General features: G+C 42.7%; 1 protein-coding gene across 1 annotated transcript; it reads left to right on the forward strand.

Annotated features, from left to right (window-relative positions):
* Positions 1-10,636: 10,636 nt before the first annotated feature.
* On the forward strand, positions 10,637-17,044 carry zgc:65851 (uncharacterized protein LOC321113 homolog). Its single transcript, XM_034596258.1, has 4 exons — positions 10,637-11,512; positions 13,394-13,711; positions 13,977-14,101; positions 14,990-17,044. Exons 1-4 carry the CDS (start codon positions 10,760-10,762, stop codon positions 15,357-15,359), a joined length of 1,566 nt encoding a protein of 521 aa, XP_034452149.1. The 5' UTR covers positions 10,637-10,759; the 3' UTR covers positions 15,360-17,044.
* Positions 17,045-18,338: the final 1,294 nt, after the last annotated feature.

Raw genomic sequence — 18,338 nt, forward strand, 5'->3', positions numbered from 1 at the left:
GCCTGAGAGAGTTTACCTCTTTCTTTGTGTTCACGTCGGACGAGCACCAAAATGTAAAAACCACAGATTTTCTTTCCTCCGCCTTGCCTTGATAGCTATTTATTGTTTCTGCAAAAAAAGTACAAATTTTAATGTAAATAGTTTAAAGAAAGATCTCTATGTCTATCAACAAATGTATTTATTAGATATACTAAATATATAGATTAATATATATAAATATATTTAGTCATAGCCTATGTTCTTCTTGTGAGGTTTATTGAGAGTTTCCTATGTGTAGTTTTTTTTGCACAGCATAGTCAATCTATAGAATATTTAGAGAGGTCTCTTGTGCCTCAAGGCTTTTGTGTCTGTTCAGATTTCGGCACAGTGCTCCTTGAAAAATGAAATGTGATGATTCTAATTTTTAGCTGTTTTCAAAGCCATCTCGCCCTTTTTAAGGAGGGATAATAGGACAAAAAAATCTGTATAACTTCTAAAATTGTGCGAGAGGAACTGGTGGCCAGGTTGAGGGCGGTGTCGACTCCTCTGGCAAAAATATGTTGCCCGTTTCGTCCATTTTCACGCCAAGAAGCCTCAAACAAAATGGCTGCTCTCACTGTGAGATCTTAGGCCCTTGTTTGGTTCAGAATCATCGCGGGCGGGAAGAGGATCGCAGCTTTTCTCTATGTAGACGTCCTCAACCCGTGCAGCACGGTGCCAAAGGAACCTCCCCTGCTCCTGCACCTGCCACTTGTAAACCTCAGTTAAAGCATGACGATGGTACACCAAAAAAAATGAAAAAAGAAAATTTGAAAAATACATATTGTTTATTGTAAGATTGTTTAGTGTGGAATGCTGCTTTTTCTTTTTTGTTTTTCTTTTCAATCGTTTTGTGAATCGATTCTTTTGAATCGGAAACGTGTAGCTGCGCGATGAAGGGGAAATGTATTGATATAGTAGTTGTGAGTGGGCAGATGTGTTCGCCGAGACGCCATCTGTCAGTGTGTGCATGTGTATACAGTGTGTGTGATTGTGTGTATGTGTGTTTATTTCGTCACTGTCTTCAGAGAGAAATATTCTGGGGGGGTAGTGGGTGGGTGTTTTTAAAAAATATATTTCTGTTCCGGTTTTTCTGTTCATTTGTTTACTAGTAAAATGCAAAAAAGTCCACTTGACAAAGACTTCATGTATTAACCTAAGCATTAATCTCTGTCTATGGTCGTCTCATGTTCTCTCCTTTTTTTTTCATCCAAGGCATGTTGCCTCTCTTCCGCCAATCAACATGTGTGAATGTGTGTGTGAGCGTTTCCTGTGAGCATGACTCCCTCCTCCACATGCTGTGTTGGCTTCCATGGTGCAGGTGAGGTGTGTGCGTGCGTGATCCCCTGGACAGAAGCCCTGGTGCTCTCAGCATCTGCCTTTTTAAGAAGCAGGTGTGGAATCTCTCTCAAAGAACAAGACTACAGTCAGACCAGTTGTTTAAGCTACAGGTTTCAGCATCAGGGGGAAATCACGCTCATGTGTATCTTTGGTTTTAGCAAATTTTTTGTCCCTTCACACAAAGCGGCTGATAATGCCTTAAAACAGACACAAATGTACGACCTAACAGAGTTATACGATATGTATGAGTGTTTATGATATATCGACATATCACAAAGGTCATTCCTTTTCATTGTGATGGTCTCAGGCATGGTGCTCTCATGCATTACACAACTACACGCACAAACACACAAGACAACACATCGTCATAGCTCCATGAACATCGCTGTCGTCGCCTGCCACCTTTCTTCTTGGAAAGGCCAAATGTCTGTTTGTTGAACAATTATTTAACAGTGGACGTTTTGTGCACTTACTTTTTAAGAATTGGAGAATTTGGACACTCACTTTAAATGTGGGGCAGAAAAAACCCTTTGAAAACCAATTGTGGAGCAGCAATTTATATTTGTCAGTGATATTAAAGGAATAAAACATTTGAAACCCTTGTTTACCTACCTACCATCTTGTCCTTGTCTTTATTTGTCTTTCAGGACAAACTCGCCTGCGCTGTAATTATACTCCGAGAACAAATGAAGGCTTTTACCAAGGAAGCCAGCCAACTGGTTTTTCATACAATGAATAATCTTGGTGTTGAAGTGGAGGTTAAATAGACTGTAATGATGAGGTTTTGTGCCGCAGTTGAAAGAAAGCCTCCACGGGGAGCTGATTCTCACCAACCACCCAGTTTAGTCTGCTGGCCAAATCCCAGGTTTTTATGATTACAGCCATCTGACTACAGCTCAATAACCAACACACACAACGCTAGAGAAAGAGAGGAATGAGGGGGATGGGCATCTTGAAAAGCATCCCACATCCCTTCTGGAGCTGTCTGACTGCTGAGGGGGAAGGGAGCAAGAAAAAAAAATGTTTCCCTCTGCCATGGAGAGCTCTGCAACTCCTTCTCAGCTATAGAATTGTTTCAATATATATATTATATGGTTGCCGTGCTTGGACACTGAGCTCCAGGAGGGGAAACATAGAAAGTCTCATATGAACCTATAGTTCATCCAGGGTGCAGGGAAAGTCTTCTCCACCATTTGCACCGAATGCACCAGACCTGACATTTACAATCGACTGGTTCAGTCTGAAGTCTGCAAGGAAATCAGAGGACTGACAGATCAAATATCAGCCAGGGAAACCCAAACTGAGTTTTCCACTTTGATATCAAAGAATTATTTTTGGTAACTTAAAATTTTTTTAAGTTACTGGTTAATATTACTGCCTCACAACTGGGTTATAGCAACTATATGATATTACAGGTGTTTCACTAAATGAGGTTGCACAATTACAACTCTAAATGTTTTAGCTACTAAGGTCTTCAGAATCCGTTCACAGAGGGCAGCAATTTGCCTACATTACAGCTTAACTGCTTGTTGTTTGTATAGCAGGCCATGTACACCCACTAACACCTGCTTACATCTGGCTTTTGTCTGCAATGGGAATGGACACAATCGACATTCACTCCTGTCCTGGATCAAATGACGCTGCAGCCAACACAGGTTTTAATTGGCTCCGGCATTGATGGAAACGAGACACTTGGGTGAACGCACTAATATTGCAAGACAGCGAGGTGAGAGAGCGCCTCGGTTTCCAGCACGTTGTCATCACGCACGAGGGAAAAAAACAGATCCTGTGTATACCTGCTAATTTAGGTGTTAATGAAGTATAAGGGTTTTTATATGGACACATGGAGAAATGTGTGTGTTTCGAAGTTAAGTGTATTTATTCAGAATGAGTGTGAATTATTTACTCACACTGACCAGCAAGTTTGCACACAGTCTAAAATTGGGTTATTTTTGCGTAATATAATTTAACATTTTGACAAAATTACAGACCATCATTTTAGTAGAGTGCCATGTTGGATGTTATAACTGTTTTCAACAGTACTTCATAAGCATCTGGTAACATCGCTAGATCCACCTGTTAACTCAGAACACATTAACATTGCTCACGTTAACTTAGCACACAATCACTTGGCACACATTAGTGAAGCTCACATTAACATTGTACACATTAGCTTAGCACACATTGACATAGTACACATACATTTAGCGCACATTAAGTTAGCATATGAGATAAGGGTAAAATAATAAAACACTTGTCATTGTCAATTGAATTTTTGAAAGGAAAAATCTGTTCAATCTCTCAATATCTCATTAAGATGCTCCAAATCAGTACAAAGGTAGACCTCGTGGCAGTTGAGCGATACCACCGAATGATGACGGTCATGTGTTAACATGCGTGTCCTGGTGCTAATGCAGTAGACTGTTGAGGTCATGAGAATGAGTACAGTGCGTGGTGGGGGAGGTGCAGTGGGGTCATTGCGTTCAAGGAAAGGCTTGAGGGAGCTTCAGCACAATGGAGTGGTCAGGACAGTATCTAAAAATCTATCTATCTATCTATCTATCTATCTATCTATCATGTCTGTGTGTCTGTGTGTCTGTCTGTCTGTCTGTCTGTCTGTGTGTCTGTCTGTCCGTCTATCTTGTTGGTGTAAGATAATCTTCCAGTCACGTCCTATTGTAAAGCACTTTGCATGAAAGCGTGCACAAAAAGACACACCTTTAAGCTGCACATGAAACTGGAGACCGACTGCAATGCAGTTTATCCTGAGCCAAGCATAACATGCTCCAGCTGAGTGTATTGACATAACCTACCTGCTGCTGCTGTGTGTGTACAACTGTTATTGACAGAGTTGTAAAAGTAGGTGTGTTTGTTAGTGTCTGTGTGTGTCAGGGTCACAGGCCTACTGACCTACCGCTCCACATCCTCGCTTCTCAGATTAGTCAAATCCAGCAGCTTATCCGGGCCCTGCACACACCCAGTTTACTTTGACCTTCACCGTCCAGGACTTCCCTGACCAGTGGTGCACATACACACCCACAAACAGACACACACTTGCTAGCAGGCATTTAAGCCACATAGTCATCGAAGAACCCACCATTCAATCACTTCATAGTCACCAAATGACCAATAATGACTCGCTCCACCTCCCTGACTCTACCCACAGTCATGACGATTGTATGACTATCATGAAGCGCAGTCTGAAATGGGAAGGTAATGAATATTTACAATAATGACCAAATACACTCTTTTCTTAGAAATACTTGTTTTAGTTTGATCATTATTTACCTCATGGTCACCTGAGGTTCTTAGCTTATTATACATGAAAGGTTTGTGTTTGATAAAGGTTTTGATATCTTTCATGGTGGCTCATTGGTATGATTATAACTTTAACACTTCATGGAACTGAGCCACTAGACATAATAACATATATTAGTTATAAAGTTATCAACAATATGAACTTGATGTTTCTTGTAATATCTCAAAAGACACAAAAGCACATTTTTCATACAGTTCTTCATATCTTATATCTGACTGATGTGTTTGCTTAATGAGGATCACCAGTTTGTTTTGTCCCTATCAAAGGTGTGTCCATCTCAAATCTAATGAAATCCCACTTTGTCGTACACAACAATAAGGAGATTCTACATGTATGGAAACGCTGATGGTGACTCATGCAAATTGCTGTGATCGGACAGTGAGATGCGAGTGACGAGTGCAGAAGAGATTATATGTATGTATGTATGTTCAAAAATGTGCAAATTTAGAAAACATCCAGAATGAGAATGCACTGTGGAATGTGAAGAAATGGAGTAGAAGTTTAAATGAAAGTATAAATAAGAATAAAGAGACATGGTAGCACTGAATTGAGATTAACTAGGTAAAAGTTAAAGGAGGAAAAGAAAAGGGAACATGATTAACATCTGAAAACTGCGGCCCTGCAGACAGTATTTTATCAAGATCAAGGAAGTCTGACAGTGTGGGGGGGGGGGGGGACTCCTCAGTTTTTGTGTTATGCTCCTCGGGCTGCAGTAGCACCTCCTTGACAGCAGCGAGAAGTTGTAGCAATGTAGTTTCGGGTCTCCTCCAGTGTGGATAGTACATTCCTGATCATGTCGTCTATCTACCGCTAGTTTCCACCTGAACTCAGTGGATTCGTCTGAGCCTCACTGGATTTCATCACCTGAATAAAATTCTTACAGTAGCCACAAACACACACACACACACACACACACGTATGTACCTCTATCTTAGTGAGGACACTCATTGGCATAATGCATTCCCTAGCCCTTTTTCCTAACCCTAACCATCCAAACTAAATGCCTAACCCTAAAATCAAGTCTTAACCCTCAAACAGCCCTTTGAAAAAGTGAGGACCGGCCTCTCCTCACTTTCCAAAAATGTCCTCACGCTGTAGGGTCTACGATTAAAATATTCCTCACAAAGGTATAAGTACAGGAAGACACACACACACACACACACACACACACACACACACACACACACACACACACACACACACACCATGTCTGATCATCTCAGAGCAGGAAGTGGCTGAGTGGCAACAGCCTCCATCACAGATGACAGTTAGATCAAGGGACAGAGAACCGAGTGAGTGTGTATGTGTGTTTTGTACGAGGCGTGTGCGTATGCAAACAGATGGAGGAGATGGTCTGCGTATGGGAAAGAGGGATCTCGGGGGACCGGAGTGAAGAGAGCGCATCAGACAAGATGAGTGCATCCAAGATAGAACAAAAGCGAGAGAGCTGAGTGGCCTGTACGTGACACGTAGTAAAGCTCTTCACAGAAAGCCTAGCTTAGCACCGGTGAATAACACCTGGCGAATCAAAGCACCAAAGGAATATGAGTTTCAAAGCAGCAGGGCGGCTGGAGAGGCTGGGGCCTCCGAGGAGTTTTTAGATGCTGTTCAATGTGCAAATAATACCACTCAGTGATTAGACATGAGAGTACACACAGTGTGGTTCAATCATTCAGTCATGATATCATCAGCAATCACTAAGCAATAGTGTTTTGCATACAATCTTTCCATCTCAGCGCTGAATATAATAAATCCTGTGTGTATTCAAACATCTTTAAGAACAGAGGTGGTTGTGTTGGTGCAGTCGACCGACTGGGATGTACCAGGAGCAGTGTTTACAGTATTTATGAGACCATTAGGTGAAACCACAGTGAGGATAGTGTGGCTGTGCAGGCAGCAGCAGTGGATGGGAGGTCAGGGAGAGAAAGGTTAGAGTAGCAGGCTGGTGAGGGAAGTGTCTTCATGTTAATGCTGCAGTCCTACCTGGAGGGGGGGGGGGGGGGGGCAGAGTATATAGATAACAAGTAATGATAATAATAATATTGTGCTGCTCTCTCAGCAGTGACCTTGTGACATTGTTTCACAGCATGTAGCCTGAGGGATACTGTTGGTCTTCCATGCCTCACTGTCTGGTCTCAACAGCTCAATCATGTCACCTTTATACAGGGGCTGAAATCTGATTGGCCTCGAAAGTGCCCCTGTCCTGTCAGTAGTCTTACAAAAGTCACTCTAAAAATAGTAACAATAAATAAGACTATTTGTAGAGAATTTATATTTTCTCAGCTTTTCTGAAGTAGGCCTACACAAATCACAAAACTATACCACCACCATGTTACACTAGGCCTCTGACTTGCTTGTTGCATGCTAACAGCTAATATGCAGCATGAGATTGAGGTGGAAGTTTCCTTCTTGGGACAATGATCACTGTCCACTCATTACTATTGCAATTTGTGAAGCTGATAGCAGAAAATCAACTTCACATATTGATTTCCCATTAAGCTCTCAGCCCCCTAACCCTAACCCAGCCACTCAGAGTGACACTGCCCAGAAACCGGACTACGGCTGTTTTTCATTCAGACACGTGACAAAGTGTAAGTAATAACATTAATGGTTTTAACGGTTCCAATAACTGGAGTAAGCCAGAGAGTGAATCCACATGATATAAAGCCTTGCATATATACGGCTGAAATGAAATGGAATACAGCCATCATTAACATGGTATTTACTATCATGGCCTGTCAAAATTTCTACTGTTATAAATATCTATTATTTGGCCTCACTCCATGTGCTTTACCTTTTTTCATACTCAACATGATGTATATGTTAGAGGACATTTTTTCCATCAACCTTTCGCTTGTTCCACCATTTGCCATTTCCACAAACCCTTGAAAGCCTCCTCTCTTGTAGGAGAACAGCGCCCTCTATCTATTATTTGTTGCAAAACACCACCTCATATTTCGTGTGAAATCCAAATATGAAGGTGAAGCAGGGACAGCTCAAGGCTGTCAACTGCAGTCTTCTTCGTTAACAGTCGTTATACTGTTGCATCAGAATGAAAAGTGTAGTTGTTTATTCAGGCAAAAACACTTACAGGCTCATTGCGTCTGAAATGGAAGTCAGGTTATATATTGCAATATATTTCAAATTCAGTAGTTTTGTACTTCGTCAAGTGAGTGAAAAGGCATCTGATGATGACACGTATGACTTTACTGTAGGATATGATGTTTTGTCATACTGAATTTTCTTGTTCCTATGAAGAGGGATGTTGAGGCTGAGCGAGACACATTTTTGGCTACCTGTTATTTCCTGCTGAGTCACCGGCATCCACCCTCTTCTATGGGCCCTTTTGTCATCTAGAGTGTTACAGTCTCTCTCTCTCTCTCTCTCTCCCTCTCTCTCTCTCCTCTCTCACTCACACACTCATACTCTGAACGACACACACACTTCGGTGTCCGGAGTCTTTTTTCCCGTTCATCCTGTTGTTTTTCATGATAACTTATCATGAAACACCTTACAGCCTGTCTGCATGAGTGTGTATATTCACTGATGATTTTCTCATGATTAACTGAAGTATACTCTCATTATGTGCCTGTTATTCCTCAGTGTGAAGCTGGCATGTGATAGTGAAGGCCTAACAAAGCATCATTCAACATTTTGATGATGTCATCATATGTAGAATACACATGCATGTGCATTTCTATCCCCTGGTGTTTTATGTCCTGCAACTTGAGCAGCTCAGTGACATTGGGGGCCTGACCAACACATCACATACTTCTCTTCATGATCCCTGTGCCTTGTTATATTCATGTTCATGTGCACAGACACATAGATGATAATGTCAGTACGACCATGAATGTTTTGTAATAACAGGGAGGCTGAGGTTCTTGTTTACATGTGCTCAGCATCAGTTCAGGTCTGCAGCACATGTAAAGTATCACTGAGAATGAAATGTATAGTATCTGTAGTAGCTGATGGAATGCTTCCTCAACTGAGTGAAAAGGCATCTGATGACACGTATGACTTTACTGCAGGATATGATCTATCTATCTATCTATCTATCTATCTATCTATCTATCTATCTATCTATCTATCTATCTATCTATCTATCTATCTATCTGTCTATCTATCTATCTATCTATCTATCTATCTATCTATCTATCTATCTATCTATCTATCTATCTATCTATCTATCTATCTGTCTGTCTGTCTATCTATCTATCTATCTATCTATCTATCTATCTATCTATCTGTCTGTCTGTCTATCTATCTATCTATCTATCTATCTATCTATCTATCTATCTATCTATCTATCTATCTATCTATCTATCTATCTATCTATCTATCTATCTATCTATCTATCTATCTGTCTATCTATCTATCTATCTATCTATCTATCTATCTATCTATCTATCTATCTGTCTATCTATCTATCTATCTATCTATCTATTTATAGTAAAACTAAAATAGCATTTTTACAGTAATATCTACATGGCTTTTATATTTTGCCATACAACAATGTAATAGAGAAATTACAGGACTCCAGTTTTCTGATATTTTTTATAAATTATACATTTATGAAAAAATTATGAAATACACATTTTATTATTTATAAATATAGCAACAACACATAGCTATATGTTGAATAGAAGAAAAATCTAGAGAGTGGATCACCTTAAAGTGACTCATCTTACACAGTAAGTGAAATCCAGATGACCTGCACAAAAAAACAATCACAAATACATTTTGGAATATTAAGGAATATTCTAAAATGAAATGCTTAAAAACGAGAAGATCCAGTGACTGAGTCAATGTTGTTGCTGAGCAGATACCTTCTCGCGTAATGACAATATGTTTTGACTGAAGGCGACAACAAAAGGTGGTGATGGGTGAAACTGGTCCAAGGTGATTTAGGATGACTTGGCATGGGCTCTAATGCTCGTTTACTTTCCTGCCGGGAGGTGAACAAGAGGCGGCTTGTGCTGTGTTGTTGCGTGTGGTGGTGGTGGTGGGGCTGCAGTCCTGTGGGTGGGGCTCTCTCCTTCGCAGGGGCGTGGTGCCTCTCCAGCACTGGATCAGCACCAAGGCCAGCGACAGCTCTGCGCAGCACTGCTCCTCGTGCGGGCCACGCAGACATGGCTCCTTGTTTTTCTCTGCACCGTATAAGCTCCATACTTCTACACCCAAACCTAAGTATAGCTTTAGATGAGTTAGATAGGTTTAAATGAGTAACGATGTTTGTGATAAAAACTTATTTACAGAGTTAAAAGCATAAACACACAAGTTTTAAGTCACTGTGATACTTCATAGCTGCATACAATTCATCTCATATGTGTGTTATCCATTATGATGATGACCCACAGGAGGTAAAAATTCGCCACCTCACTGTTTAGACCATGCTGCTGCATCACTGATGTGTGATGAGACCGTGGTGAAGTGAGAGGAGGAATCACGCAACATGAACGAGTCTCATCCCGTATTCTGATACTGCGGAGGTCAGGGGATGAGGGTGAGGGCGGCTGGATGCAGACTGCTGCAGCACCAAAACACTCTCTATAGCGCACAGCTCCACTCATCGATCCCATCCGCCTTTCTGCTGGGACAGCAAAGAAAAGCTGCAGCGACAGACTGGACTGACAGTAACATGAGACAGTCCAGTGGGATCATACTGGGAGAACGATATTACTTATTATGATTTGATATTATTCGCGTGCTTTTGGTCATTAACGGAAGTCCATGACTTCGTTACTTATGGAAAAGTTGGGCCATGGAGGATTCAATAAAGAAAATCATGTTGTAGAGTTGGTGTGTTGACGCGTGAGCCTCCAGGCTGAGCAGAGGGGGGGCTGCATGAGTGAGTCCGTGTCTCCCCAGAGGGTGGAGGCTTTCTGCTAAAGATTGCAGGTTTCCCCTCATCTTCTGTTGTCTCTGCGTCACATGATGCGCCGGCTCCTTTGCTATAAAAGCACCTGTCCTGCTCAGACATCACTCGCATCTCACTTTCTCCCACACACTCACCCTCACGCACTCCTGAACTTCTCACACACTCTCTCCTGTATAGGACACCACCGAGATAAAGGAAACATGAGTTACTCCAGCGACATCTACAGCAGCAGCTCCTATCGGAAGATCTTCGGAGATGCCCCCCGCTCCGGTCGCGTGGGTCTCGGGGGCAGCAGCAGCAGCAGCCCGTCCCGTCTGCACTCCACTGGGTACCGCAGCAGCAACCGCACCTATGGATCCCCCTCCGCGACGTCCTCCGCCACCTACCGCAGGACGGCGGCGCCCGGCCGCGTCTTCTCCTCCATGCCGGACTCCGGGATGGACCTTACCAAGTCCACCGCGGTCACCAACGAGCTGAAGATCATCCGCACCAACGAGAAGGAGCAGCTGCAGGGCCTCAACGACCGCTTCGTGTCCTTCATCGAGAAGGTGCACAACCTGGAGCAGCAGAACAAGGTGCTGGAGGCGGAGGTGACGCTGCTGCGACAGCGCCACAATGAGCCGTCGCGCCTGCACGACCTGTACGAGCAGGAGATCCGCGAGCTGCGGGCGCGCGTCGAGGAGCTGACGCACGAGAAGAGCCAGATGCACCTGGACTGCGTGCAGATGAACGAGACGCTGGAGCTCGTGCGGGAGAAGCTGGAGGAGGAGAGCCGGCTGCGCGAAGAGGCGGAGGGCGCCCTGAAGGGCTACCGGAAGGACGTGGACGACGCCACGCTGGTGCGTCTGGAGCTGGAGAAGAAAGTTGAGTCGCTGCTGGACGAGATCGCCTTCCTCCGGAAAGTTCACGAGGAGGAGCTGCAGGAGCTGCAGACCTCTCTGCAGGCCACACAGGTACACCCCCCAACCCCCCCGGGTCCACATGGCCTGGAGCTCCGCAGTCTGACAGGTGGTTGATCATGGTCCACATGTCAGATTTATCATCAACCTGTAGTTTTCACACTTACACTAATCTACTTTCATGTTCTTCCATCCTCCTTCATATATCCAGTCATGATTCGCTAAATAAACCAGCACCTCACATGTTGGTACAGGGACTGAGGCTGGACTGACTGTGGTGACTGGAGGTTATTCCTTATGTTTCCCATGACTTCAATAGACTGCAAAGAGAATGATCAAATGACTGATTGCTTTGAAGAGACCTCAGACACTGGTGCATAGATGACAGTTTCTATAGACTACTGCATAGGTGCTGCAGGAATCTAGTGATAATGTAATAATGGCAGTGTTGCTCTGCAGCCCATGCTGCGTCCTTCAATGCGCACTGATTATAAGTGATGACACTGCAGTTCCGTTTCAGCACCACGCGCTGTCCCTCCCTCCTCCTCTCGCGCGTCCCTGCAGCGTCCTGCGCGCCCCCCCCCATGAAAACTTTAACATTGAATTTTTCTCAGACCCTTTTTTCTGCGCCGAATATGTGGTTACACTGTGTGGGGGGGTATGCATCATGCCACAGCGGAGACTCCACACTATGCCTACTGCAGCAAAGTCATTATAAACGCAGAAGGAGCTTTTAAAGATGGTGAGCAGGTGGGTGCAGAGCAGAGAGGGAGGGGGGGGGGATGCAGATACATAGCGCATTATCAAAGGGTGTGGTCGTCCCCCCGGGGGTGGGGGGTGGGGGGAGGGGGGCAGCTGGCGGGACATAATCTGTGAGACACCACACACCCAGCATTTTTTTTAATTGTGAACTTCAAGGTAAACGGTAGCACAAAAGTGCAAATGGTCGAAGTTTGACCAAAAGAGGTTTGCCACAATTGCAGTTGCTTTCATTCACTAAACTGTAAAAAAAAAATTTGACTTTGCAGATGGAGCAAACAAAAACAATGACTCTGAAGCTGGGGGATGCTGCAACTCTGTGTAGAAATCAATTCACTCAATGTGTAGTTTTATATTATATTTAGGGAGGTCATGCATATGAGTGGTTGCTGGGTAGATTTCTCCAGGGTTTCTCCTCCTCCTCACCCCCTGCAAAGAATAGAGTTGCCATGTAAGCTATTACAGCACAGCTCTCTCCAGCAGGGAGAGGCCTGACTCAGCAGTCGATGAATCAGTGCTGCGGCAGTCCACCTCGCTAGACTACAACTCAGCTCATCAACACTCCGCTCACCTTGTATATATGTATTTGTGTACTGTCTGTCACCAGAGGTAGGGCAGCACTTCAGAAAAACTGTGAGCAATGAACACAGCTGTAAAAAACATTCAAGTTAAATTATGAGTTTAATCAGTTCTGGACACTAAAAAGGAATTCCACAGTTTCCAGTATCTGTACTCTTGTTGCAATACTGGCTAGTTAATGTATGTGTACCAATGTGTTACAGTAGCTTTAAATAATGTTCAGAAGATATATTTACACATATTGTGCATTCTTCCAGTGCAACAAGAACAGAGAAAGGTGTGCGTTCAGGTTTGCGTTCATGAACACTATACCTTTTCCCCCTGAAACAATAATTCACATGACACTCTGGTCAAATTGTCTTCTTCTCTGATCAATCCTGCACATCAGCCATTTTAGGACATAATCTTCACTTAACCCCTGTTGAGGAGTTGGATTGTTGAATGATGAAATTAAACTTTTTTTCATCTGGGGTAATGACATGATAAATGATTCAAACTAAATACAAGTGAAAACAACAACAACAAGATTTTCTACTGATATGATGATATCTGATATGAACTTAAAAACTGTCCTCTGTCCTTCTCCCATACGCCCAGGTGTCAGTGGAGATGGACATGAGTAAGCCAGACCTGGCTGCCGCCCTGAAGGACATCCGGGCTCAGTACGAGAACCTGTCGGCCAGGAACCAGGTCCAGGCAGAGGAGTGGTACCACTCCAAGTTTACTACCGTGACCGAGGCAGCCGCCCGCAACCAGGACGCCATCAAGCACTCCAAGGAGGAACTGAGCGAGTACCGCAGGCAGGTGCAGGCCCGCACCCTGGAGATCGACTCCCTCAGGGGCCACAACGAGGCCCTGGAGAGGCAGATTGCGGAGATGGATGATCGCCATAACAATGAAATTGGAGAGATGCAGGTATGAGAATAACAAGGTGTTATTTTGTGTTTTACATTTTAAACAGAGAGACCAGGACACACTCAGCACAATGAAGACTGATGAATGACACAGCCTGAGATAGTAATTATAGGACTATGTTTTATAAATCACTTTCATACTAAACTTAATTCAGCACAATAATTAAAATCTTTTCTAAAATGTTTGGCATTTTCAGTCAATATGATAAGACAGTGGTATTTCACTGTGTGATTCTCTGTCTCTCTCTCTGTGTGTGTGTGTGTAGGACACCATTCAGCAGTTGGAGGGCGCTCTGCGCAGCACCAAAGGAGAAATGTCCCGTCACCTGCGCGAGTACCAGGACCTGCTGAACGTCAAGATGGCGCTGGACATTGAGATCGCTGCCTACAGGTTGGCCACAATACAGTCAATACAACAGTGAACAGTATGAGGGACTGAATGAACCTGACTGTGCTTGTTTTTAAGCTTTGCAACACATAATCCTTAGCTTATTATAAACCTTTATATGATTTATTTATTGATGTGTTTATATATGATATACTGTATACTGATATCCTTATGGGTGTCTAGAAAAGAGCAATGAAATAGGATTTATTATTAGTATTATAACATTTTTTGTATTGTTTTTCACCTTTATATTTTTTAAGTTCAGTTATACACTTACAAAAAAGGCAAAAGTAATCAACCTTTCTTTCATTTTTGAAAGATAAATTGCAGGTAAAAAAATCGAATTATATTTTATTCATGCATGTCTTGAAAAATTAACTACTTTATGATGAGCTGCACTTTCACCCCAACGTTTATTTCAAGCAGATTTAAAATAACACTCAGCAGAATACAGACCCATGGTGTATGAAAGCAATGTCTCCGTCTGGCCAGTGACTTTTATTACACACCCCTCTCTATAAACACTAATGATTACTAAATATACACACTGTAAATTGTAAAATAAATGCAAAATGCCAAAATAAGTTGAACAATGAAATTAGTTTAGACAAAAGAGTGACTTTTTTTCCATTGTAACATGACATATGAAATGGACTGATGCATTGTGAAACCTTACCACAGTCTAACTCAGCAACAGTGATGATGTTCAGGGGAAATAAACACGATCAGACCACAGAGGTGCTGCCACTGATACTCCAGTGACATTAGATCCCTCAGGAGAGATACACTCTCAGATAATAATAGTAACAAAACCAGACTAGAGGTCGTCATCTCTTGTCTCCTCCTGCTCTCTCCCTTCATCCCCTTTTCTCTCTCTCTCTGACCATACAGGAAGTTGCTGGAAGGTGAAGAGTGCCGCCTCAGCTCCGTCGGCGGCGCCATGGTCCAGTCGGGCTACCCAGGCTTCTCCTACATGTCTGCCAGAACCTACAACCTGGGAGCCTACAGGAGGTTCGGTGCCAAGCCTGAGGAGGAGGAAGAGGAGGCGGAAGAGGAGGAGAAGGAAGAGGAGGAGGGAGACGACGGAGAGGAGGAAGGCGAGGATGAGGGAGAAGAGGGAGAGGAGGGCGACGACCAGGAGGAAGGTGAGGAAGGGGAAGAGGAGGAGGACGAAGAGGAGGAAGAGAAGCCAAAGGGGAAGGATGAGAAGGAGAAGGAGAAGGAGAAGAAGAGCCCCAACGGCAAGAGCAGCAAGAGCTAAACTGCTTGTTTCACCATCTTCATCATGGTCAATGAGACATCCCACATCCCACCAATCAGTTATATGGATCTGGTTACTGTTCACATCATCGCTTACACACACACACACACACACACACACACACACACACACACACACACACACACACACACACACACACACACACACACACAAACCTTCTGTGTTGTTGTCTGTTTTCTCTGTAACTCAGAAGTGATTAGTTCAGCTGTTCTTAGACAGAGAAGGAGCTGTAGCAGGAAACACATGTGTAAACAACGAGAGAAGAGTTGAAATCATCCTCACACTCTGCAGAGGTCACAACCATTTTACGTCACAGCAGGAGGCGATCATCATGCCACAAAGTTTCATCAGTTTGATACACGGAATGCTTTTATTTTTTCCTCACATGAGCAACAGTAATTGTGCCATTAATGACGAATATTCACAGTAAGAGCAATCAATAACTAGAGAGTAACAATGTTGTCACAGCACACGGACATTAAAGATAAACGCACAGAAACTCGGAGCATGTGAAACAGCCGGTCCAACTTTTACGGTGCTATTTGATTTTTACATATAAAAGTTGGGGAGCAAAGATCACAGATCAAACCTCTACCAGCTCATTCCTGAATGTTGCAGTCTGAGGGGATGAAAACGCTTCTATTTAAACTGCAGCTCAACCCCCACATGCTACACAGCAGGTGATTGCTTCTCACTCCCCTCTTTCCTTCCACTCCATCAATCCCCACTTAATTCCACCCCTCATCCCACCACGACAAGATGAAATGTACCATTGAACCATTCCAGCCCTTTCTTCTTCTCATTGTCTTTAATTTACTGCAGCATCACAGTCCTGCAATAATGGCAACCAGAAAAACAAGATGTATATACAGTAAGTGTGTTGGAGGAGGAGAGCTGCAGCTTCTCCATGAGGAAGTGCATCTATGAGAATGAAAAGTATAGAGTTTAAATTGCTGCTGAATATAAATATATATATTTTTGGGAATATGATTTATCCCCCTTTTGATTGATTCATTTGTCAATTAATTTATCAGCCACATCACCTGTCAGAGTTTAATATTGATAATTAAGCCCAATTGCTTATTTTCGTTCCCTACATTTTCAGAGCAAACCAACTTTTTTTTAATTCTCCTCACACAAACATGTTGGTATTTTAGCTGGAAATAGGAAGCAAAGTGAATGTGAGCATGGCTGTCGGTGTCAGGCAGCTGACGGTGACAGTGACAGTCCTCAGCTCAGGCTGCAAGTGGCAGGTGGGCCAGATGCTGCCGGGGTCATGGTTATATGGTACAGAGTCGCATATAAGGGCTATTTCCACCCTAACTTCTTCCCTCACTTCCCCCTGTTCTGCCCCGCTTTTCTTTTTTGACAAATGAATCAACCAACAGGCATAAATGCATGGCCTGACTCTTGAAGCTTGAAAATCTTCTGGATGCGATAGATTTTTGCTTGTTGTGTGTTCAATTTAGAAAAACTTAAAAACTTGCCTTAACCATGACTGAAAGATAAAATAAAAACATGTTTTCACCTGCATCTCACTTGTTTCTGAGGAGGCTGAGGAGTGCTGACACTTTCCAGAATGCTATTCAACTGTGACTGTACGTGCTGCTATCTCCTGCAGTGATATTCCTCTCAAAGCCAAATAAAAACATTTATTAACCAAACTGCATCTCTTCAATTCTTGAAATATGACAGAGAATTTCATTTTACTCCCTAGATGTTCAGAGCTTGTAATATAAAATAACCATGACCATGGGTTTGGAGATACAATGATTTCATTGAATATAGTATTGTAGATTGTTTGTTGTGTAGAGTCAAAATGAATAATGAGGGTAATCTGATCATATTCACAGTGTAATACTGATAATGAGACTTTTTTGCACAGAAGAAATTTGAACAATATGATGATTAATTCCCCAAGAAAAAGAAGTACTCAAGCATTGTTCTTCAGTGAAAGTACAGATAAATAGTCAAAGATGTTCTCAAGTGAAGTAAGTTTATCACATCAACTTTTCTACTCGATTAAAAGTAATTATGTACTTGCTTTTATATATTTTAAAGTAATAGTACTTCCCTAATGCAAGGGTCATCTGAATCCATTTCTGGTGTTTCACCAGTAATGCTGCTGCAGGAGGCGGAGTTTAATGTTACTGTCTGCTCTGATCGAATCAATGGACCACTTCAATCATTGATTTTTTTTTAAATATATCAAATAAACTATGTGAACATGTACTAGATAATACAGACATATACTGTATGTGGTAGAGTGAAAATGAAAAGTACCTTAAAATAAATCATCGCTGCAGGGCCATCTACCACAGGCCCACACAACTTTGCATTGCTGCAGATTAAAGCTTTCTTTTTCTTATTCACACATCACATGCATATATTTATATATATAACACTTCAAACTTCCATGAGCGACATTTACCTTCACTATACTCACACCTCATCTGACGATTGGTTGTAGCTCAACCTTCCAGTCACACTGCAGCTCTTTTCAGACATACGTCTTATCTGACAGCGACTCTACCTGCTACACCGTTTTTGTGAACAACCCTCCCCATAATGCTTTCTGCCTCATTAACTTATGGCCACACTTACAGCATTGATTAGAATAAACAGTTTGTAGCATAATGGAAGGTAAATTAATTGATGGATTATTGTCAGTAATGGTAGAATGATGTGGCGCCGGCTGCCAGAGGAGTTTCCAGAAAAACCCTTTGGCGAGGGGCCACTGTACTGATTTTATTATTTACACATGTGCTGCTTCTACTGTGACATGTCAAAAAGGCTTCGGTGAAAAAAGCCTAAATCATTTACTGTTGTGCATTGCTGAATAAAATGAACACAAAAGAACACAAAATGTCTTCTTCTAGTCACAAGCCTGCCTGCTGTCTTCAGGCTGCAGTCGATGCAATGGCCACAGCTGCATAATATCTGCTGGGTGTTACTATC

Source organism: Hippoglossus hippoglossus, chromosome 9, assembly GCF_009819705.1.
Source record: "Hippoglossus hippoglossus isolate fHipHip1 chromosome 9, fHipHip1.pri, whole genome shotgun sequence".
Lineage (NCBI taxonomy): Eukaryota > Metazoa > Chordata > Actinopteri > Pleuronectiformes > Pleuronectidae > Hippoglossus > Hippoglossus hippoglossus.

Coding starts and splice junctions, on each gene's coding strand:
- zgc:65851 (XM_034596258.1), top strand. CDS start 10,760: ATGAGTTACTCCAGCGACATCTACAGCAGCAGCTCCTATCGGAAGATC. Junction 11,513..13,393: donor CCTCTCTGCAGGCCACACAG/GTACACCCCCCA, acceptor CCATACGCCCAG/GTGTCAGTGGAGATGGACAT. Junction 13,712..13,976: donor ATGAAATTGGAGAGATGCAG/GTATGAGAATAA, acceptor GTGTGTGTGTAG/GACACCATTCAGCAGTTGGA.